The sequence below is a fragment of the Nannobrachium achirus genome (assembly GCF_963921795.1).
Source record: "Nannobrachium achirus genome assembly, chromosome: 17".
NCBI lineage: Eukaryota > Metazoa > Chordata > Actinopteri > Myctophiformes > Myctophidae > Nannobrachium > Nannobrachium achirus.
Genome location: NC_137824.1, coordinates 32,164,921 through 32,187,938, shown reverse-complemented (window position 1 = coordinate 32,187,938; position 23,018 = coordinate 32,164,921). Strand labels below are relative to the sequence as shown.

The 23,018-nt window shown below is 41.2% G+C and overlaps 3 protein-coding genes across 4 annotated transcripts in view; 1 reads left to right on the top strand and 2 right to left on the bottom strand.

The window, feature by feature from the left end:
- Positions 1-1,992, bottom strand: part of gabrb2a (gamma-aminobutyric acid type A receptor subunit beta2a) — a gene marked incomplete at both ends in the record, with an annotated part of 68,345 nt that extends 66,353 nt beyond the window's left edge. The window contains 3 exons of one of the 2 annotated variants that reach the window (XM_080745567.1): positions 835-902; positions 1,483-1,583; positions 1,916-1,992. In XM_080745567.1, coding sequence (XP_080601693.1) covers positions 835-902; positions 1,483-1,583; positions 1,916-1,992 — 246 coding nt within the window. Of the gene's footprint in view, positions 1-834; positions 903-1,482; positions 1,584-1,915 lie in introns of those variants that run through there. The other variant, XM_080745568.1, reaches the window with a different exon arrangement.
- A 2,508-nt stretch (positions 1,993-4,500) lies between these two features.
- Positions 4,501-18,972, bottom strand: gabra6a (gamma-aminobutyric acid type A receptor subunit alpha6a; the record flags this gene model as incomplete). The annotated part of the gene is made up of 10 exons (XM_080746678.1): positions 4,501-4,612; positions 7,002-7,249; positions 12,144-12,406; positions 12,806-12,958; positions 14,635-14,778; positions 14,889-14,971; positions 15,469-15,686; positions 16,567-16,634; positions 17,866-17,963; positions 18,935-18,972. The coding sequence occupies 10 exons, from the start codon at positions 18,970-18,972 to the stop codon at positions 4,501-4,503; spliced, it is 1,425 nt and encodes a 474-aa protein (XP_080602804.1).
- A 658-nt stretch (positions 18,973-19,630) lies between these two features.
- Positions 19,631-22,954, top strand: nudcd2 (NudC domain containing 2). The gene is made up of 4 exons (XM_080746334.1): positions 19,631-19,849; positions 19,992-20,040; positions 20,497-20,648; positions 21,233-22,954. The coding sequence occupies exons 1-4, from the start codon at positions 19,661-19,663 to the stop codon at positions 21,314-21,316; spliced, it is 474 nt and encodes a 157-aa protein (XP_080602460.1). The 5' UTR covers positions 19,631-19,660; the 3' UTR covers positions 21,317-22,954.
- The last annotated feature ends 64 nt before the right edge of the window (positions 22,955-23,018 follow it).

Genomic DNA, 23,018 nt, shown 5'->3' with positions numbered 1-23,018 from the left:
CCTCCCCAACTCGTAGCACGACACGTGACGCTTTGGGTAGAGAGGAACCCCGGTAAAAAATATTCCAGTGGTGTGCTGCTGCTGCTGTTGTATGACCACAAAACATGCATTATTAACTGAATATTTGGGTCACTAAGGATCTTTGACAAGGTGTGTGGGGGGCTGGGGGATATCATTTAAGTCACCAACGCAATGATAATACCCCACCGAGAAGAACCGAGGATCAAATCAAATTGATGTGGATTTGAGGAGAGATGGGATTTTATGTTTATTATTTGTTGTTGTTGTTGTTGTTTTATTATTTTTTTATTTGTTTTATTATTATTTATTTATTCTTTCTTTTTTGGGGGGGTGGGGGGCGACAAACAGCACAGAGAGACACGTCAACAGTAGGCCTATAGGCTATTATAGCACCAACGCTTGACACATGAAACACACGGGCACCACACAGCTCTCCGTGCGCGCAAGGGTGTGCGTATAAGTGCGCCAGTGAGCGTGTGTTTTGAATTCAAATGCAGCCAATACACCACCACCACCATGGCAGTGAAAACGCAGGGGCTGCTGAGAGCGGTACGCAATAACACAGAGGCGATTTCTCACATCAAAATAATACTGACATACATTCAGGCCGTTTGAGAATAGCCGATCTACAGTGCATAATAGATCTGCTATTTTCAAACAATTTTTATAAAACAGCTATACTGGGGGGACTCATAGTCTGATCCTTCTCGCCAGTACTCTGAATGATTTGCCTGCTTGACTAGAAATCAGCCATGCCCTCCATAATTAGTAAGATTAGTAGATTATAATTATGAAGATGTTAGATGTACGTACCATATTGACTTCGGACACCATGTCTATGCTGGCTATATCTATATTCATCCCCACTGCCACGGGCGCACCTGTGAAGGAGAAGGAATAGGCTATATGATCATGAGAGACAGGGAAAAATCCCCCTCATCACCCAAATTCTACAGAATTTCGTGACGCGCGTATATCTGTCAGGCTGCTTGACTGACTATAACAACCTATTCAAGAGTAGCCTGCTTATAGGCAACGCCAAACGTCTATTATTACCATAGCCTATGATGATTATGATGGCTTGCTTATTTGGCTAAACACATCTGGGCTCGTTTGCCGTTTATTCTCCGGTGTACTTGCGTGTATGAAACCTCTTGTCGGTGGAAATCGTTAAAAAAGCAAGTTAAAGCCACCTTAGAGCACGCAATCCATCAAACGACATGGATAGGCTAAACAAACCCCCCCAAAAAATGTCATAATGTTTTTGGGGGGCATCATCATCAGCGAGGTTCATGGCCACGCAAATAATTGAGCCTGTTTTTTGTTTTTTTTGCGATTGATTCATTAAACATGCATCGCACGTCACAAATCGCTGGCTGAGATGGGGGGGGGGGATATTACACTATTTATTTTTTATGTATTTATTTATTTTGCCTTTTTTTTTTTTTTTTTTGCTTTTACCTCCGAAATCTGGCCTCAGCCGAATGTCGTATCCCTTCATCAGTCTGTCCACGGTGTCTTTTACCAGAGGCATGTTGCTTGGATCTCTCATATCCTTGACGCTGCACGGGGGGAGAGCCAGAGAGGTTTAATACAAATACCTTATTAGTAACACACACCAGGCATGCATTAAACACTCAAGCCCTGTTCCAAAAACACTGATCCAAAAAAAATAATAACCGACCTACAAGCTCACAACACGTCGCATCGAGCTTGTAGGTCGGCTATTCTTCTTTTTATTTCGTGTTCCCCCCCTTCTTTCTTTTTTTTGGGCAAGATTTTCGCCCATGAATGCCCAAAAATAGGTATCGCCAGGTTGAAAGTGGTTGACAACAGGCTTACATGGCATGCAAACACAAGACGATAGAATTCGAAACCCAATTTCCCTTTATACCTTTGAGAGTCGCCAAAAAAAGTCGCTAATAACAAAAAGGTCCAAATCCCAACGTGGTTTTTCCTGTGCCTCCCCATCGCAACAGTTTATATGATCCGTTATGTTTTCCTTTTTTTTTTTGCCAGTCAGGAGGAGAGACGAGCTGGAGAGACGCGCAACATCCAACTTACTCCAGACAACGCAGAGGCTCCAATGAGGAGCGCATGCGTGCATCTCAACCACAAGATCAAAGAGTGGAGAGCTGATGATGGTGGATGAGCCGTTTCCATTGCAGTGAGAAAAATTAAAGGGACAAGTGGGTGTGATGTGTGCGTATTAATGAGGGGGGGGGATAACTACAACATGAGGAAGAAGTAAAAAAAAATAGACCAGTCCATGTTAACCTTAGTTTATTCCTATTTCCAAATGAATCAGACGATGGCTTATATAGTTTGTAGTGACAAGGTCAAATGGTATAGGACAGCATGCACTGTGGGTTTCAAAACTGTCAAGTTATCACACGTTAAAAGTCAGGAGCAAAATTTACTTTTGTCTCCTTTAAAAAAAAATCCCCATCTTTCACTCGGGGCACAACATACATTAAACAGCTGTAGGGGAGAGCGGGGTAAACTGAGACACCGGGTAAACTGAGACGCTCCATTTATCTTGGCAATGGAACACATTTGTGGTCATGTGACCATTATATTTTCAAGCCCCTTGAATTTCCCACTTGTCATGAAAAGAGAGACCTGATAGTGCTGTAGAAAACATGCTTTTTTCACAAAAATGTGTTTTTTGCATGTAAAAGTAAATGTTCTTGCTGTCAACATAATCAGCTGTTGTGTCAAAGCAAATTGATGCAGGGAGAACATTTTATATCATACATGTTGATGAACTACCAACTTATACATCCATGTGATCGATGCTAGCTGAAGATTACCCTGAATTGATAAAAATATCCCTTTTCCCAAAATGTGGCTGTGGGGTAAACTGAGACAATTGCTTCGGGGTAAAGTGAGACGCTATCTCACATTATCCCAACATGAAAGACAGGGAGAAACCTGTAAAAACCTGATTAAAGGGTGTACCAAACTTTTCTCAGTTGATTCTAATGTATTTTCCCCTGTAGAATCCATTTTTTATATATATTTCTTTGTATTGTGCATAATTAATGAGATAATTAGCATATTTGACTAAATATGCGAATTATTTCATTAGTTATGCACAATACAACAATATACTTTGCAGAAATAGATTCTACATGAGAAATTACATAAGGATCAACTGAGGAAAGTTTGGTAAACCCTTCTATCATTTTTTTATAGGGTTTTTAGTTTTTTCCTTCTGCCCATGTGTCACATTATTTGACACATGGGTGGAAATGACAGGACAAAGCCTATTAAAAGAATGTCTGGTACATTTTTGTATTGCGCATATTTAACCCGGTTAACCAGGTTTTTGTGTTTTTATAGTAGTTTTAAAGTGAAAAAAGTGAGTGGATCACTTTACCCCATTGATTTCTCTGGTCTGTCTCAGTTTACCCCGGTCCTGGGGTAAACTGAGACACAAGACCACTTTTTTTAAAACAATCATATTTTCTCTGCCTTTTGTCTTGAATATGTTCTGATAACTTCCATTGTTAGGAAACATCCCAAATTACTGGGAAATGTGTACATTTTTACTGATATATCTTTTAGTTCGCCTAGAGGGGAGAAAATGAAAAAAGTGTCTCAGTTTACCCCGCTCTCCCCTACAGACACGAAAATGAGAAATCCTTAATGCACTGCATGAAAAGAATTGGGAATAAAAAGCAATATCATAAAAGCCCATAGGTAAATCCATTGCAGCATATTGTTAGGGCAGCCTGCAGGAGGTATCAGTCATAATGGCTTCAGGGAGATGGGATGAAACACATACAACCTGAACCCCACCATTCATTTTCTCAGGTTGAGTACAATTTTGAATCCGCAAGGAAAGGAAAAGATGCAAGTCTACTCTAAAGTGTCTTTGATCTGGTTGTAGTGTGAGCAGTGTTCCTGTAGGGGGCAGCCTTCTGAAAGCATTGGTTCACTGTTGCATCACCACCAGTTACAGCCACCATACATTATTATCATGTACTTATTTTTATACGTGTTTCATAGCTTATGGTGTGTGTGTGTGTGTGTGTGTGTGTGTGTGTGTGTGTGTGTGTGTGTGTGTGTGTGTGTGTGTGTGCGTGCGTGTGCGCGCGCATGCATGCATGCGTATGTGCGTGTGTCTGTGTGTGCGTGTGTGTACACTCAAGTATGTTTGAGTGTGCATATGTGCATACATCATCATAACCTTTTGTTTGTGTGTGTGTGTGTGTGTGTGTGTGTGTGTGTGTGTGTGTGTGTGTGTGTGTGTATGTAAGTGCGTGCGTGCGTGCGTGCGTGCGTGCGTGCGTGCGTGCGTGCGTGCGTGCATGTACTTCCCACACGTAGGCCTGCATAAGTTATGGGATAAACCGTTATTGACACCCCCCACCCCCAGAGGTACTGGTGTGGTGAGATATATTGACACAGGAAAAACTAAAGATAAATGAGGATACAAAATAAAATTTAAAAAAAAAAACAATAAAGATCACATCAAATCCCATATGTGTGATGATGTGGATCAGGGGCATTTAGGAGACGCGGTGCGTGCTCCTCGGTGACTGATCCCCAACAGAAGTGGACAGTGGTCCGCGGCCGCAGCAGGCTGTGAAAATGAACAGAGATGTGACACGGGAACGAATGAGTTTCTGATTCATTTCCTCTGCCGGGTGAAAGCAGAGCGAATGCTGAGTGCTTGTTCACGGGGCGAAGGGGGGCCAAGATGAATGAATGGATAGTGAAGGTCTCTGGGATGATGATGATGATGATGATGATGATGATGATAGCAACATGACCAGCATGCACATCCACCTGCTATTTAGGGGATAGGTCCATCCATCTGTAAGGACAGCACACACGCACGCACGCATGCACGCACGCATGCACGCACACACCCACACACACACACACACACACACACACACACACACACACACACACACACACACAGCACAAAAAACAAAAAGAGTGAGATCTGTCTTGTCATCTTTCGTTTAGTTGTTTCTTAACCACTTGAACCCTATAGCGTCCCTATTCTAGAGCAAACAATCGGCGAAAATAGCCAATCTACAAGCGCACAACGCAGCGTAAATCGTCTATTTCCACAGAAGAGATTTGGTGAGATTGGATGGATGGATGGATGATAGAAAAAAAGGAGCAGACCTTGTAGAGAGCCCTGGGGGACCCCCGGTCAACTATGCATAGGGTTTAAGTGGTTAACCACTGACAGTGTTTTTTTTCCTTCTGTGTCCTGTTGTGGTAATATTCCGCAAGAGTACACAGTGTCACAGACATAAACGAGGCAGAAACAGGTAAAAGTGAACGGATACGATGCACTTCCTGCCCGGGCCGTCGCCCCCATTCCTCTGTAGAATGTTATAAACAAAACAAGCATACAAATTCTCTGACAGGAACATGAGAGGCATGATGAGCAGATTTGCACTCCCCGCTGTTACATAACAGATCTCTCTCTCTCCCTCTCTCGCTCTCGCCCTCTCCTTTCTCTCTTTTTCTCACCCTGTCTCTCTCTCTCTCTCTCTCTCTCGTTCAGACACAGAGCTTTGTGTTCTATAAGTGGCTCAGTTATAAGACTGGATGTGAGCGCTTGCGTTTCATGTGGTTTAATATACAATGTAACCAGTGGTGTGTTTTTTTTGTGCTGTGAAAGAGAATCAACATTATTATTAACATGTCTGGGATTTTTGCCAGCCCTCAGGTAAACCTTATATGAAAGAGAGTTGCTTGACTCACATTATTTCGTCACAAATTTAATTGAGCAGCCAGGCCGGCCGTATTGCAAATCTGTGATGATAAAAGCCACAGTGATTGCTTCAATGCAGCAGCATTGCCACCTAACATTATTCCCTTTTTTTTGTCTACAACTCCTAGGGCTGTTTCAGCATCAGAAATTATTCATGTCTTTACTGCCTAGATAAAAGACTTTGACAAAAAACGGTGGGTAGTTATTGTTCCACTGAAGCTATCATAATTAGAACAGAGAGGAATACGTTAGGTTTTGTGGCTCTTTGTGAAAAGCAGAAAATACAGAATCATCCATAGTCCTTTTCCCCCACATGTAAGGTTTTCCATTTAGCATCCTGAATAAGACTTGCTTTAAAAGCTTTTCCAAAATGCTGTGTTTGCAAAATATACTGTAACTGCTAGCTTGGAATGTTACCACCATCAGTGCTATGCTTCATTTACTGTAAATATGCTTCACCATTCAGTTGGCTGTAACTCCCTGAAGAAGGCTAGACGTCAAAACGCTGCAAAGTTAATATTTTACACATGTTCTATGTATAGAGCCTGACAATGAAACAAAGGCGTTTTACCTTTTTCACTTGAAGCAGAATGCTTTGGTTTCCCTTAAAGGCTACTAGTAACACCCACTCCCAGACACATTACAAGAGCACCCTTTTCTTTTGTTGTGGCTGTAGTTTTCAAGAAGTGGATGTTTATGCCACCAAATGGTACCGGTATGTTATTTCATATTAATGAAAATACATATTGTCACTGTCGGGCAGAAACCTCGTATCTCCAAGTTTCAAATGTGTATGTTTTTTCGCAAGGTAAAGCCATGCTTCATCATACAAGGCCATCGCACAAAGGTAGTGAAAACAGCAGATCTACAAGCACACAACGCCTTGCGGTGCGAGGCGTTGTGTGCTTGTAGATCGGCTTTTTTCACTAGTTTTAATCATTTTTAACGGTTTTGGACATACAAGGTTTTCACCCGACAACGACAATATAATCTATACCATAAAACATTGACATTCTCCCAACCAATCCTGTTCGAGGTGACGGCTGACTCATCCTCTGGTTATCGATGCATGACAGGTGTGACACACCCAGGTGAGTCTAATTAATTTGACTCAGCCCAGGTGTGACAAGATATGCAGGCCCACACACACACACACACACGCACACACGCGCACACACGCGCACACACACGCACACACACGTGCACACACATACACACACACACGCACACGCACCTTGACTCCATGGTATCCTTGCCCAGGTAGTAGAGCCAGTAGAACACGTTGAAGAGCGCAAACACCAGGGGGAAGAGGATACGGGCATACTTGTCGATGGGGCTGGTTCCAGCCAGCATGGGGTTGGGGGGGATGGCTGAGCCCTGTTGAAGGAAGATGGGCACCGGTGGACCCTCGTCTGTGTACCTGCGGGGCATTTTTTGGTGGTTCTTCCGCTTCTTCAGGCCTTCCTGCTGGCTGATGTCCGACTGTGATAGACGGACAGAGAGACAGTGAAGATGAAGTAGTAGAGAATGGTAGTAGTAATCCTCTGCCCACTGCCCCCAGCCCTCCTTTCTTTGTAAATATACTTTTGATTTTTTTATTACCAATATGTTACGGGTCCATTTGGTTCCATTTGTACACTCTCAGAGTTAAGTGGGTCCTTGCAAATAAAACATTTGATAACCATTTTGATAACCTCTAGACTCCTAATGTGCCATAGTGTCATAGTAAATCAGTGTCATGCATATTATGAAGAAAACCATTCCGTAATTGGGTCTTATAATCAAAAGAAGAACGTATTATTATGATGTGTAAAAAATTAATCTAAAATTTGCCACGGACAAGACCAAGTCTTTGCCACGGTCCGTGTACGGACATATTGATGACCACTGGTATTGTATTGTATGCATCATAATGATGTATTACTGATGAATAGAGTACAATGGACCACAATAGAAACAAGTTCCTGGGCCTTTTGTGTTATCCTTTTAGCATATTTGACTGTACTGTATTGACTGTACTGTTAGGAAACTTAGTATTCAATCAGTCGATCAAAGCAGGCAGGGGAGAGTGGAGGTACGTTTGGATTGTATCTATCCTGATTCCGATTCTGCTTATCGATTCCGGATCTCATTGATTCCCCATTTTGGTTCAATAATGGTAAAAAAACTATAAAATCTAAAAAGAAAGTGTTAATTAGATAACACACAAATTGTCAATAAATGTAATGAATAGTATCCTAACCATACGTTTATTCCATGACATCACAAATGAAAGTAATAGTTAATAGTTAAAACTTGTTGTTTACACCCTTGAATCTGAATTGGCCCAACCCAAGTGGGGGGGTCTCCGGTGGGATGGGATTTGGGGCAGATGGGAGAGGGAATGGGTAATCAATATGAATCCTTATTGATGAGCTTTGTATTCCAATTGAATATTCATGGCAATACACATGCATCTCTGTGCATCACACACAGGTAAATCTGGAGTGTTCATCTGACTCGGGAGGTAACTGGAAGGTTCCCAGTTCGATGCCGGGTTCCTCCTAGCTTCACGTGGAAGTGTCCTTGTGGAAGACAGGTTAGTACACTCACTGCATGGTTTCCTGCACCGTCGGCGGGTGAATGTGTGAAGGCAACACATTATTATGAAGCCCTTTGGATAAAGGTGCTACAGAAATGCAGGCCATAACTCTGAGAGTGTACAAATTGATTTTCAGACTAAATCTTTTGCTTCCAGAGTTAAATTAACATCTTTTACTGTCCCCTCCCTGCCGGGGTCTTGACCTACCGATGCAGCTGCATGTGAAGCATTCAACCGTGCAGGTAAATGTAAACACCTATGGGGGGTCTCTCATATAGAACCCAGCGGGTAGTGTGTATAATTCCCGTGCAAAGTAAAATCCTCAGTGTTCATTTATCCATTTGTAAGTCAGAGAAATGTGGTTGCATTCGTACAATCTTAGTTCAAAAGCAGAGGCATACGTTGATGACACTCTGTTCTCACACTGAGGTTATTTTTAATGCGTGGAGCCATGAGACCTACACGTGAGATGGCTCCCAAGGGGCCGCCATGGTGGCTTATTGTATTAACATAAAGCATAGAGCTACTGTACCTCCACAAAGAGAACTGTACACATTAATATTTAACGTGTGGTGTGCTTGAAGAGCCAGGATAACTGCTTGAAAATACAGGAATCATTTTTTTTTTTAAGAACCATCCATTGAATGATTTGTTTCTTAGAATGTGAACATACAGTTAGTATTTTATTTTATTTGAGTCTTTAAGTTTTAGACAGGACAGTGTAGTTGGTTGAGCCACTAGGCACCCCGTAGCTTCATATTATTATTATTATTATTATCATTTGTCATTTGTTTTTTCAGCATTAGTTATCAATAGCTCTTGCCTTTTATCTTTGTCTATTGTAAAGTACATGATTATACACAAGTATTAGCCATCTCTGACATTTACATTGTTAATTAACTTAAAGGAGCTATAGTCAACTTTTTCATTGTAGGTGTACATCCTAGTCTACAGACTAGGATGTAAACAAAGTACGGGCCCTGTAAATGTAAACAAAGGGCCAAAATGATTATTTTATCATTATTTTACGCTTTTTGTGGTCATTTTTTAATTGAAACACATATATGAAGCTTATTTTTTTATAAAATATTTTCGAAACATTATTTTTGTTTTAGCATCCGTTTTTCAAGAAAAAGTTGACTATAGCTCCTTTAACCCCGCCTATACCTAGTTGACTGGGGTCCCCCAGGGCTTTGTACTAGGCTTTTGTTCTACGCTAAATAACTTAAGGTGCCGAAAACAAACCGATCTACAAGCTGACAACGTGATGCCTTGACCAGATTAAATTGGTGATCCCATGTATTTTCTGTTTACTAAAGAACTGGAGAGACAAGCTCAAAACACATCACGTTGCAATGCATTGGGTGCTTAGACATTTAGTGTAGACAGAAAAAAAAGCGGTCTAAGTCACCTGATCCCCAAGTTAGGGTTTAAGTCAGTCGTTCTCAACCTTTTCTTCACTTAACGCGGCTGCTGTGTCACGTGGTCAGAGAGGTGGTCCAGTGCGCATTTTCAGAGCATGTTCATTTTAATGATCAGTTAATGGATTCTGTTCTGGCTTTGATCAATGGAACCCAATTGGAACCAAAGCTATGTTGGGATTTACAGATACAGTATCACAATGAGTGCTCACTTTTCAAGGGTTTAAAGAAAAAGAATCACACCTAGTTTGAAGTGAGCGGCGTTATGTATGTGCTAAAGCGAGCACACAATTAACTTACAGTAGTAAACCCATCAACATTTTTTGGGCACTTAAAACTACCGTAGTCTTTTGTTTTTGAGCTACAAATCTTGTTCAACTTTTTCAACTTTACACAATTATTATTGCTTCTTCTCGTTATATACCTTTTGAGATTTTGGAAAAAACTGTTTCTTTTGAGCCACAATTTTTGTTGGTACTTGTTCAGCTTTATACAGTTATCTCTACTTATATATATATATATATATTTTTAGTATGGTGTTAGATATGGGTATAAGGTTTTCAAAAACCATCGCAAACAAATTGGGCTCGCCCCCTACTGGTCTGTTTGCAATGAATCAAATATTCGATCAGTATATGGTTCAAACCCCAAATAATTGATGAAAGAGATTTTTCAATGGATTCTGTTACTAATGTGTATGATAAACAACATACTAAAAATTCAGGAAAAAATATCTACCGGAAAGGCACCATTTTCAAGATGGCGTCCACAATGGCTGCCGGGAGCTGAAAATGCCTATAAACTGGGTTTTAATGTGTAAAAATTCATAATAAATCTGCACTTGGTGAAGAGTTTTTGATTTTTGGTATGGTGTTAGGTATGGGTAAAAGGTTTTCAAAAACCATCGCAAACAAGTTGTGCTCACCCCCTAGTGGTCTGTTTGCGATGAATTCAATAGTAGATCTGTCAGTATATGGTTGAAACCCCAAATAATTGATAAAAGAGATTTTTCAATGGATTCTGTTACTATTGGGTATGATAAACAACATAATAAAGGTTTAGGAAAAAATAACTACCGGAAAGCCATCATTTTCAAGATGGCGTCAACGATGGCTGCCGGGAGCTAAAAATGCCTATTTAATGTGTAAAAATTCATATAAAATATGCACTTGGTGAAGAGTTTTTGAATTTTGGCATGGTGTTAGGTATGGGTATAAAGTTTTCAAAAAACATTGCAAACAAGTTGGGCTCGCTCCCTAGTAGTATGTTTGCAATGAATCAGATATTAGATAGGTCAGTATATTGTATACCTAACACCATGTCAAAATTTAAAAGCTAGTTACCAAGTGCATATTTCATATGAATTTTTACACATTAAATAGGCATTTTTAGCTCCCGGCAGCCATCGTGGACACCATCTTGAAAATGATGGCTATTTTCTCCTAAACTTTTAGTATGTTGTTCATCATACCCAATAGTAACAGAATCCATTGAAAAATCTCTTTCATCAATTATTTTGGGTTTCAAACATATACTGACAGATCTACTATTGAATTCATTGCAAACAGACCACTAGGGGGCGAGCCCAACTTGTTTGCGATGGTTTTTGAAAACCTCATACCCATACCTAACAACATACCAAAAATCAAAAACTCTTCACAAAGTGCAGATTTATTATGAATTTTTACACATTAAAACCCAATTTATAGGCATTTTCATTTTTGAAAATGGTGCCTTTCCAGTAGTTATTTTTTCCCGATTTTTTTAGTATGTTGTTTATCATACCCATTAGTATCCATTGAAAAATCTCTTTTATCAATTATTTGGGGTTTCAACCATATACTGATGTATCGAATATTTGATTCATTGCAAACAGACCACTAGGGGGGCGAGCCCAACTTGTTTGCGATGGTTTTTGAAAACCTTATACCCATATCTAACACCATACCAAAAATCAAAAACTTTGCACCAAGTGCACGAAATTGATGATTTTTGACCAGATTCTACCCAGCTACAGTGAATTCTTTGAGCCACAAATTTCGTTCAAACTTCAACTTGTTCAGCTATACACAATTATCTCTGCTTGCATTTTTCGCGAAGCTTGGCCAATGTGACCCTGGGCGTACAACAAACTTTGAGCGCTTTGTGCCAAGATGTAGGCCAGATGTAGGCCACGCTTCCCGTCCCAGACACAGCCAGATGCTGGAGCTTAGCTTTTTTGAGCGGTGCTGACCGCTCCTACATCTGGATTTGTCTGTTTGTACGTATGTCCCACCCCATATCTGCTTGTACGTATGTCCCGGAAGTACAATTTACAATTTAGGCATTTAGCATTTAATCCAGAGCGATTTAACTAATTAATTGCATCGCTCACTTCACACTGGGCGTCGTCTTCGTCATCGCTGGCAGCCTGGACAGCCCCCCGCTCCCGCGCCCGCTCTCTGGCCTTGCGCTCCTCGAAGCGATGGAGCTCCCGGGTGGCAAAGTAGTTCACAACCGCAAACTCCACCAGGGCCAAAGCCACGAAGGCAAAGCACACAGAGATGAACCAGTCCATGGCGGTGGCATACGGCACCTTGGGCAGCGACTGGCGGGCGCTGATGCTCAGGGTGGTCATGGTCAGTACAGTGGTGATGCCTGGATGCATGCACGCGCACACGCACACAGAGACAGACACAGACACGCACAAGCACACGCACATACAGATATTAGACAATGTCCCCAAAAATATATCGAGTCATGTCACTATGAAGGAATTACATGTCGGGTGAAAATTTATTATTTATTATTATTTAGTAGTGAAATAGCCGATCGAGGCGTTATAGGTCGGCATTTTTTTTGTTGAAAATGTGAAAACAAGGTTTCTTCCCGACAAAAAGAACTCACTGATACCCAATGAAACAGACCATGGTGTGTGTGTGTGTGTGTGTGTGTGTGTGTGTGTGTGTGTGTGTGTGTGTGTGTGTGTGTGTGTGTGTGCGTGTGCGTGTGCGTGTGCGTGTGTGCGTACGTACGTACTGTACGTGTGTTACATACCGGCTACAGTGCGAGCAGGGACAGACTCCTTGTTGATCCAGAAGGACACTTGTGACAGAACCACTACCATGATGAGGGGGATGTAGGTCTGGATCATGTAGTAGCCCAGCTTCCTCTGCAGGTGAAAGTAGATCGCCATCTCCGAGTACTGACCTGGAAGCAGTGGTGGGAAGTAACTACTGGTAACTATATTTTTACTCAAGGTATTGAGGTACTTTTACTTTACTTGTATGTCCATATTTAAATACCTGATACTTTACTCCACTACACACAAGACAAATATTGGACTTGATACTAATATATATATATATATATATATATATATATATATATATATGTGTGTGTGTGTGTGTGTTGTATTGTTCGGTACAGGGTCATTCGGTTCGGTACACCCTCGTATTGAACGGTTCGATATTGATACATGTATTGTTGCACCCCTAATATATATATATATATATATATATATATATATATATATATATATATATATATATATACTATAATTTTGCGAATGTCTGTCTGTCTGTCTGTCTGTCTGTCTGTCTGTCTGTCTGTCTGTCTGTCACAGCGTTTCTCCTCAGTGGCTGGAGCAATTGATCTGAAATCGCATCACAATTAGCATATGAACACACCTAACATAACTGTGAAGCCCGTTTGTCACTTTCACAAATCGTATGCTGTATATTAGCATTTTTATGGTGTATCTACTATCTATTCTGCATCTAGCTTGAGGCTCATCTATTCTGCATCTAGCATGAGGCAACATGTTTAACCAGCTCTCTCTGTGTGTGTGTGTGTGTGTGTGTGTGTGTGTGTGTGTGTGTGTGTGTGTGTGTGTGCAGGCAGGCGGGTGTGTGCGTGGGCGGGTGGGCGGGTGGTGGGGGGGGGGGGGGGGGTAGCCATTAAACGAAACGGGTATTTCTTACATTGATGCTCCTACATATTATCATGCAAGCACCAGTTACAGTTACTTTCCATCCCTCATATACTGTATGCACAGTGCACATCCCATAACCCACACACTGCACATCATTTTGGAGCTCATATCTTTGAACGGGTAAGGGCTAGTATATATAATTATTTGAAATCTTTTTTTTTAATACTTTATTAGGTCAGTCAACATGTAACATTTTATATATATATATATATATATATATATATATATATATATATATATATATATATATATATTACATGTCTTGTCCCTTGTAGACATTTTGACCCATTTTTTTATATATATATCTTTTTTAACGTGTAAAAAATATTTGAAATCTAGCATGCTACAACTGGTCATATGATGCATTTTGCATCATATGACCAGTTGTAGCATGCTGCAATCGGCTGAAATACTAAAATATCTAAAAACACAGATTGAACACAAAAAATAACTCAGGATTGTGTTGATCGTGTCCCACACAACAATAAAATAAGATCTGGTTGTCCCAGAGGTGACCTGGTCCTTTAAAGCCCAAGCCTGAAGACGTCACCACTGACCACACCTTCAAGCACTGGATCAGTTTTGGTTTCTCATGATTGGACATCTGCCCTCCAATTACATGGAGGGGGCCATGTTATTTTTGTATAACTTTTTTCATTAATTTTATTGTATTTTATTTATGTATTCATTTTCCAAAATCATTATTAAAAAATAAATTAAAAAAGCAGGTGCTTCAGAGTAGAAGAGAAAAGTACCCCCCCCCCCCCCCCCCCCCCAAAAAAAAAACAAGAAAATGGAAAGTGAAATATCCCTTAAAGACCTAATTAACATTATCCAAGGTGCTCTGAACCAAACATTAAGATCAAAGCAAGTGATTAGCATTACGTTTTACCTGTGGTCGACTTGAAAACTTGACTGGCCAAAGTCTGTCCCACCAGGTCATACTGGAGCAGACTCATAGACTCGGGGGGACAGTCGACAGAATCTTTCAGCCCCTTCCTCCAGGTGAAGATGATCTCACGGTTGGTGTATGCGTCTAGAATGACATGCAGCAACATCATTTTCTGTGAATGCCTTCATCTGAAGACCTCCTTAATAAATCTTGATTTTGTACTTATGCTGAAATTTAGACTCTATCACACTCACAGCTTCCAAATCGCAGTGGACAGGCGTGGCCATCCATGGGAAAGTCATACAGGCTCATGGGGCAATCTGCAGTGATTGTCAGTCTGTGAAATAATCAACAACCACACAGAGATATGACTCATTAAGTACAATAACATAGTTATTCAGAAATGTGCATATGAATCAACAATAAAATGTAATTGTGATTGAATTAGCGTAGTCAATCCTAAAAAAAGAAAAATAATAATTAAAAAAAAAGCTATACAGTACATCTTGACAGAGAGATGTACAGTAATTGCAACAATGTCCAAACTACAATACAGATGGTGAACAATCCGGGGTGCCTTCTGCTTCAAATAACTTTATTGACGTGTCAACCATTACACTGTATTCTACCCATCAACACCAGGTTCTACATTTCTCAGTGGAAGAGTAGGGGCACCATCTACCAGATTGGTTAAAACAAAACATATTCATCCAAATAAGTCCCGGGTTGTAGCTTTAAATAAAATGCAGCATCATAAAGAAATCATTAACGTTCATCATTTATTAGCTTCCATCTAAAGAACAACAACAGCAGCAGCAGCAGCATGAAGTGTACCTCATGGTGTAGAGAACAGTGCCGTTCGTCATGATTCGGAGCATCTTGTTGGGTGTGGTCATGTTATGGGCCAGGGATTTCTTAGAGTTACGGAAGAATGTGTCGGGCGTCCAGATATTGTCCACCATCATATTGTTCAGCCGAAGGATTGGTGGGCCTTCAAATTTCAGCCTCTCGTCCACCCACATCTGACGGAAGAACATGTCCATGGTGTAGTCCTGTTGTGAGAAGACAACAGGGGACATCAGTGAAATACTCCTAGTAGGATGCTAACTACCCAACACCATTTCAATTATTGTTTTATTTGCCAGACCCATGAAATGGGTAGGCCTACATAAGCAAATGTCGGTCTGTCTGTCCGGGTTTTCTATATAAAGGGTATATATGATGATGACATGATGATGACATGCCTACAAAAGGCATGATGTCATAAATGATGATGACAGACAGGGGGTCTGGCACAACCAGGTTGACCTGGTCTAGTTAGTCACACAAGGAACATAATTATCAATGATCAGATACAACATCTTGGTGAGTTGTTCCTGAGATATGATTTGGGCACGGATGACGTAATCATAGCAAGACTCAGAGCCAAGCCGTCAATAATAGGAAATAGAGGCAGTCCAATGGGGCTGAAACCTTGCCCAGATATGTAGTCATACGTCATAGATTTGTTATAGATGACTACTACTAGCATCATACAAGGTGGGGGTTTCAGTGGTTAAGTTGTTGAAGCACAAGGGTGGCCATGCACAGAACCTTTCGTCATCACTCAAGAAATAATTTATTCCCTCTCAATCCAATCAATCCATTCAGCGGGTCTCTTTATTGTTTAGCATAATGTCATATTGATGTTCAAACAGATTAAAGCTCATTAGAAAGCAGGCAGTGGGCAATGAGGCTCGGTCATTTATTGCCTCTATTGCCAATCTATACACAGTAAACTCCTCAGTGTTAATTTAACGTGTACAAATGTAACAAAATGGATCCATAAGCCATTTGGTTAAATGTGTACACTCTCTAAGTTACAAATGAATGAATTAACATTTTACTGTGCACCCACATAAACATGAACATGAACATAAATAAGAATCATACCATTTCAACATCAGAAACGGGCCCAAAGCTGGTGACGAAGATGTCCGTCTTCACCTCTGTCATCCCTCCTGCGAAGGAAATATGGACGGATTATGGAATGGCCAATAGGGACAGCATGGTTGACTACCACGCACGCCCCAGGTCCCTGGGGACCTGGGTTCCCTGGGCTGCAAGGTCAATTGACAATTTACTAAAATGTATATGTTATATACACTCATGTTATATTACCACTCCAATATATAGTACAAGCAGGGGCGTCACAAGGGGGGGGGACTGAGTTACTAGGGCCCAAGGTGGAGGGGCCCTAATTATTTTATACTTTAGCTATACAAGCTCATAGCGCGGAACCGAGTGACACGCTGCGAGCTAGATCTGCTATTTTTGAAAAGTTGTGAAAATGTGTGTGAATATATTGTATTTTTGGAGCGGTGAAAGCGCTCCCAATGAACAGGTATATCCGTGGGTATGTGGCTGGCTGGCTGGCTGGCTGGGTGGCTGGCTGGCCCTGTCCGTAGCCTGGGCAATACCTTGAGTGGCCACACACAACACACTAGTTAAAGGAGGGGCGCTGTTTTGTGCAGGCCAGGCACACTCACCACTCACTCACAGGCACAGTTTACACTCACTCACTCACTCACATAGGGTACAGCTGCTCAAATTCACCGCTCCACTTCGAACCGAGGTTTGATTTTAAGCGTACATTTGTAACTCAAATTTTGCTTCTGGGGGTCCCTGGAACTAAATATTTTGAGATGGGGGTTCGTGGCCAAATACATATAATTATGGGGGTCCTTCACGTGAAAAGGTTTGAGCACCACTGACATAGAAACATAGATTGTATATCTGCTATTTTTCTATAGTTAAAGCACAACATAATGCAGTGAATCCTTGTACCCAGGACCCAGAATTTGGTGCGACACCCCTGAGTACAAGGCCCCTTATGTAGCCATCTGACTAACAGAGTGTTTTAAGATAGATTTTTTTACATGCAGAGAAACGTCAATGTAGTTGGCGGAGGAAACCATGCAAGGCACCAACACTAACTCTGGGGGAGCCCTGGATCGAAAAGACGGCAACTCTACCCCTGAGCCACTGCTGCCAGTTAATACAAACATTAACTGATACATGATGATGCATTTTATGCATTACTAACCCTAACCCTAATATGATTATGAAATGTCCATTCTGTACGTAAGTACATTTCTTTATGCAAAAATCTGCCTACTTCTTCCACCATGCTGAGAAAATGTATTGTGCTTATTGATGTGAAAGGACATAATGATTTAGTATTGACTGTACCTCCAGACCCAGGACGAAGTCTGTTGTCATATCCATCCAGCAGTATATCCAAAATACGCGTGATGTTGTCTGCATTTTGTCCCCACGTATGATCAGTACTGCAAAATAACAAAATAGTTATCAGGATTTCCTTTCTAATCTATGCACGAACACTGAGAAAAATATAATAAAAATAATGATGATAATAATAATAACTTTTAAAAAATGTGTATAGCACTTTTTATACTTGCAAGGCAAAAGTAACAGATCTACAAATGTACTTAGTTAAATTAACTAAGTACATTTACTTAAGTAAAATGTGTTGGTATTTGTACATTACTTGAGTATTTCCAATTTCCAATACTTTAACTTCTACTCCACTACATCTCAGATCCAAATACTTTTACTCCACTACAATTATTTGAAAACTTTAGTTACTAGTTACTTTACAGATATCAATTATATGATAAAACATACATGAATCACTTGTAAGCCTATTTTATACGTGGGAAATTTGAAAATAGACGATCTACAAGCTCACAACACGTCGCATCGCGACCGTTGTGAGCTTGTAGATCGGCTATTTTCAAACATTTTAGTACTTTTACTTTTGGTACTTCAACTATATTTTGATGCCAATACTTTTGTACTTTTACTCAAGTAACATTTGAACACATGCCTTTTACTTGTAACAGAGTACATCTACATTGTAGTATTGAGACTTTTACTTAAGTAAAACATTTGGGTACTTTTTCCACCTCTGTGCCAGGTTACAACAGAGTTACAAAGCTCTTCACACACAGCAAAAGATCAAATAAAAACAACACAGCCCAGCATAAAAGTGGGTGATAAACATAATGAAAGAGCATAAAAAGATAAGAAGACAACAACAGAGTGTAAAGGGGAGTTACTTGGGGACCGTATATGTTCCCCAGGTTCTATGTTCCCCACTTTCTTACCACCTAAACCTACCCCTATACCCCTACCCCTAACTAAACCCTCACTAAAACTAATGCTGTGAGGTGGGGAACATAGAGAGGGGAACATAGAACCTGGGGAACATAGGGTGGACCCCGTTACTTGTACCAACCAGAGGAGAGAGAGCAGAATGATTGAGAAGGCCTTCATCCTTGGAAGCAGGTGATGTCAGTCTTTCCTGTTCAGTTCCCAGAGAGGCTCATAATCAATAACTTCTCATGTAGCAAACACCAAACAGAGCAACGTGCGTTAATGAAGTCTTTCAACGGAATGCCTTTTTAACCAAGAGGACATGAGCGGTAGGAAGCGCAGAGTAATCCAGTTAAAGGATTAGCAAATCCACTCTGTTTTTAGACAAACACACATGATGATAAAGCAGCCAAAATGACAAAATGACACATAACACTGACCTCAATGACACTATTTTAGGGTGATAATTTTAAGAGAGTTTGTCATTAAATTATAAACAAATGGTATTGCATTGAGATTAACAATTAAAAATAGATTATGTATTTTTTGTGTATTCAAGAATCAAGATGCATTTATTATCTTTTATACAACATATTCTCAATACTATAAATAATGTCCGGCAATTATTCTGGACTGTTCATGAAAAACAAGTATTTTATTTTTATTAATTTTTTACCTTGTTGTTGTTCACATTTCCAACCAGCAGGTGGAGCTAAATGCCAACAACCTAGCTTTCAACCAGGAAGTGACAGCTGCTCCAGTGAAAGAAGAAGATGCTCATTTGAGCCATCAGACAACACCAGAAACAGCAGCAGCAGCAGCAGTAGTACATAGTAGTAGCAGCAGCAGCAGCAGCAGCAGCAGCATCATGTCGGCACATTTCGAGGAGAGGAGTGGGGTGGTCCCGTGCCAGACCCCCTGGGGGTCCTGGTACCAAACCATGGAGGAGATCTTCATTGAAGTCAACGTGCCGCATGGGACGTCTGGGAAGGAGGTCAAGTGCAGTCTGGGCTCAAAACAGATAGAAGTTTACGTCAAGGGAAAAGAGGTGATCAAGGTAAGTGGCTGTTCTTTCTTTACAGACACACACGCACGCGCGCGCGCGCGCACACACACACACACACACACACACACACACACACACACACACACACAGACACACAGACAGTTAACATCCCATGTTTCTTCTCTACTTCCAGGGGAAGTTTTTTGGGACCACTGTGTCTGATGAGGCGACATGGACCCTGGGTAGGTTCCAAAACCCTGATCAAAATCACTCAACTTTCACACATTTGATTTGCTGGAACAGTGGTACTCAGTAAAATGTCAAATATGTGGCAGTACTACTGCCACATTTTACTCCCACATAAGTCATAAGATTTTTTGTTGTCAGACTTAGATTAGAATTATACTGTCTAGACTCTAGTCTATACAGTAAGTGGAGAGAGGGTGAATTACTATTAGCTGGTGAAATAATAAGACCCACTTTCAACCTGGGGTATGTATTTTGGGCATGTCTTTAGGTGAAAACTATAACATATAAAATAATTGCTCGCAAGCTTGTAGCTGCCATTTCTGAAAAAAATTGGAAGTGTATAAAATGGGGCGTTTGCTGATTTTGCTGTGGACCCCTTGGAACCCCCTCAAGGTCCCATACGAGACGTAGAGAACCACCAGTTATAAGCTCTCGTGTTCTGCCCTCAGAGGACAAGAGTTTAATCCGCATCATCTTGATGAAGGCCAACCGTGATGCAGGGAACTGCTGGGGGTCCCTGCTAGAGGGCCAGTACGCCGCAGACCCCTGGGTTCAGGACCAGATGCAGAGGAAACTCACACTGGAGCGCTTCCAGAGGGAGGTCTGTATGAAATTCTCAGAGCACTGAACATACAAACACAGATATAGAATCACAATTACTTTATCTTGCCATACGAGTGATGTTTTGCAGTTCTCAAAAATGTCCAGATAGAATTAAAGTATAGAAGAAATTATTATACAATAATGTAGAGGCTACGAAAAGCATAAATAAATGTGGGTAAATATGAATCGCATAATCAGTGGCAGCTTTTTGGTAGTGCACAGTATCATACGGGAGAGTGTTTTCTGCTGGTGTTTCAGTCCGAGTGTATCAAAGGGTGCTTTCGGAAATGTGCACCGGGTGCGTGCTCAGTGTAGTGAGTGCCTAAACCTAACCCTAACCTCAGTAAAACTATGCCTAAACCTAACCTCAGTAAAACTATGCCTAAAACTAACCCTAACCAGAACCGGCGCGCATTTCCGAACGCACACTTTGATACACTGGACTGACTCTCCCATTATCATACCACGAAGTTGCATCAGCAAAAATAACAGATCTGCCAGTCTAAATCAGGCTTCACAAGTGCAGCTCCTGTTGATGTTATCCAGTGATACCGTTATAAATTGGTTGTACTTCTTTGACAGAATCCTGGTTTTGACTTCAGTGGAGCAGAGATCTCTGGGAACTTCGCTGGCGGTGGTCCAGATTTCTCCAGTTTGCAGAAGTGACTGGTGTAGTGACATCATCAACCAGCTGTTGCAGATGTTCTGCTACCTCAATGTACATCACTGAGGACATCTTATGTTACGTGGAGACGATCCCACCGTCGTTCTACAAGGACAAGCAGCAATTGCCTTTCAGCCAAACTGTAATACAGGCTGTCAAAATGAAAGCCATAACCTGTTCAGTACCGTTCACAACCTGCCTTCCCATCTACTTCTCTCAAGTTGTGAAGAGGATTCAGGGCACGGTCACACATCTACGTCAGAAGCCTTGTAGTGAACTCATGCCAAGGGGTCAGACGCATACTTCCCCATATTGCCTTGTGGGTACTGGGCAGTGCCAGTGCCAGTTCTGTTCAGGGGCTTCACAAGGGGGGCAAAAATGGTAAAACAAGGTGGAGGGGCCTTCATTATTTTATACTTTCGCTATTGAAAAATAGCAGATATACAAGTGCCGTGCTGCGATCTTGTAGATCTGCTATTTTTTTAAAGTCGTGAAAATGTGTGCAAATCTTTGAATATATGTATTTTTTAAGCAAACGTTTGGAACTCAAATTTTGCTTCTGGGGGGTCCCTGGAACTAAATATTGAGATGGGGTTCTGTGGCCAAATACATAGCATTTTGGGGGTCCTTCACATGAAAAAAGATTGACCACCACTGACATAGAAACATAGGTTTTTCAAAAAGTAGACGTATTTGAAGTATTCAAAGACAAATTTTCAAGATCTTTCAAAAATAGCAGATCTCCGAGCTCGCAGCGCGGCACTCGGTGCCATGCTGTGAGCTTGTATATCTGCTATTTTTCAATAGTTTAAGTACCCAAGGCCCAGAATTTGGTGCGACACCCCTGGGCTCACAGAAAACGACGCAGCACGCAGACAATCTTCCGCCCACAGAACAGAAGTGAACAGTGCGCTGGAGCTTCTGAAGCTTATGTGTGACTGTGCCTTTGTTGCCACGCTTGTTTTATACGACATAGCTAGTCAAGTTGGGCACATTGTAGTAGAATTATTCTGAAACACTGGACTGTTTTCAGCCGTTATGAAATGATCCATGTATTTAAAACAAACCCTAAAAGGAGTAGTTCACCCCAAAAAATGACTTTTTCCTATCGATTACTCCATAGACATAGAAAGGTAGACGCCTCCTTCGACTCTGATGCATGTGCATCGAGGGACTAAGGGAATCACGTGTGCATTGCTTCCACGTGCGTCACACATAGGGAAGTTGCTAGGCCAATCAGAGGTAGGTGGGGGCGGGTCTTTACGTACGCAGCCTGTAAGAACAGCTGAGCCGCGCAACATCGGAACTGGCTCTGTTGAATTGAATTGTAGTCCTTGGATAAGTCCCGGAAAAGTCGCGCTGTGATTGGCCAGTAGTCACTTTGACTGACAGCGTTCCCTTAGTTTTTCCAGGTTGTCCGGACTACAACTGTTGCACGTCGCTCCAATGAACTGCAGAGGCGAACGAGGCATCTAGCTCTTTATATCTGTGGATTACTCACCCCATGGAGACCTGAATTCATGGATTTTGTAATTTGATTACCCCCAGTGATTCCGGTATCACATTAGGGTCATTATCAAATTGGCTTAGGAATGCGACAAATAAATATCCATGAATTCAAGTCTCCATGTGGTGAGTAATCGATAGAAAAGTCATTTTAAGGTAACTACTTTAAGTCAGTGTTATATACAATGGATTTATTAA

Coding starts and splice junctions, on each gene's coding strand:
- nudcd2 (XM_080746334.1), top strand. CDS start 19,661: ATGTCGGCACATTTCGAGGAGAGGAGTGGGGTGGTCCCGTGCCAGACC. Junction 19,850..19,991: donor AGGGAAAAGAGGTGATCAAG/GTAAGTGGCTGT, acceptor CTCTACTTCCAG/GGGAAGTTTTTTGGGACCAC. Junction 20,649..21,232: donor TGGAGCGCTTCCAGAGGGAG/GTCTGTATGAAA, acceptor CTTCTTTGACAG/AATCCTGGTTTTGACTTCAG.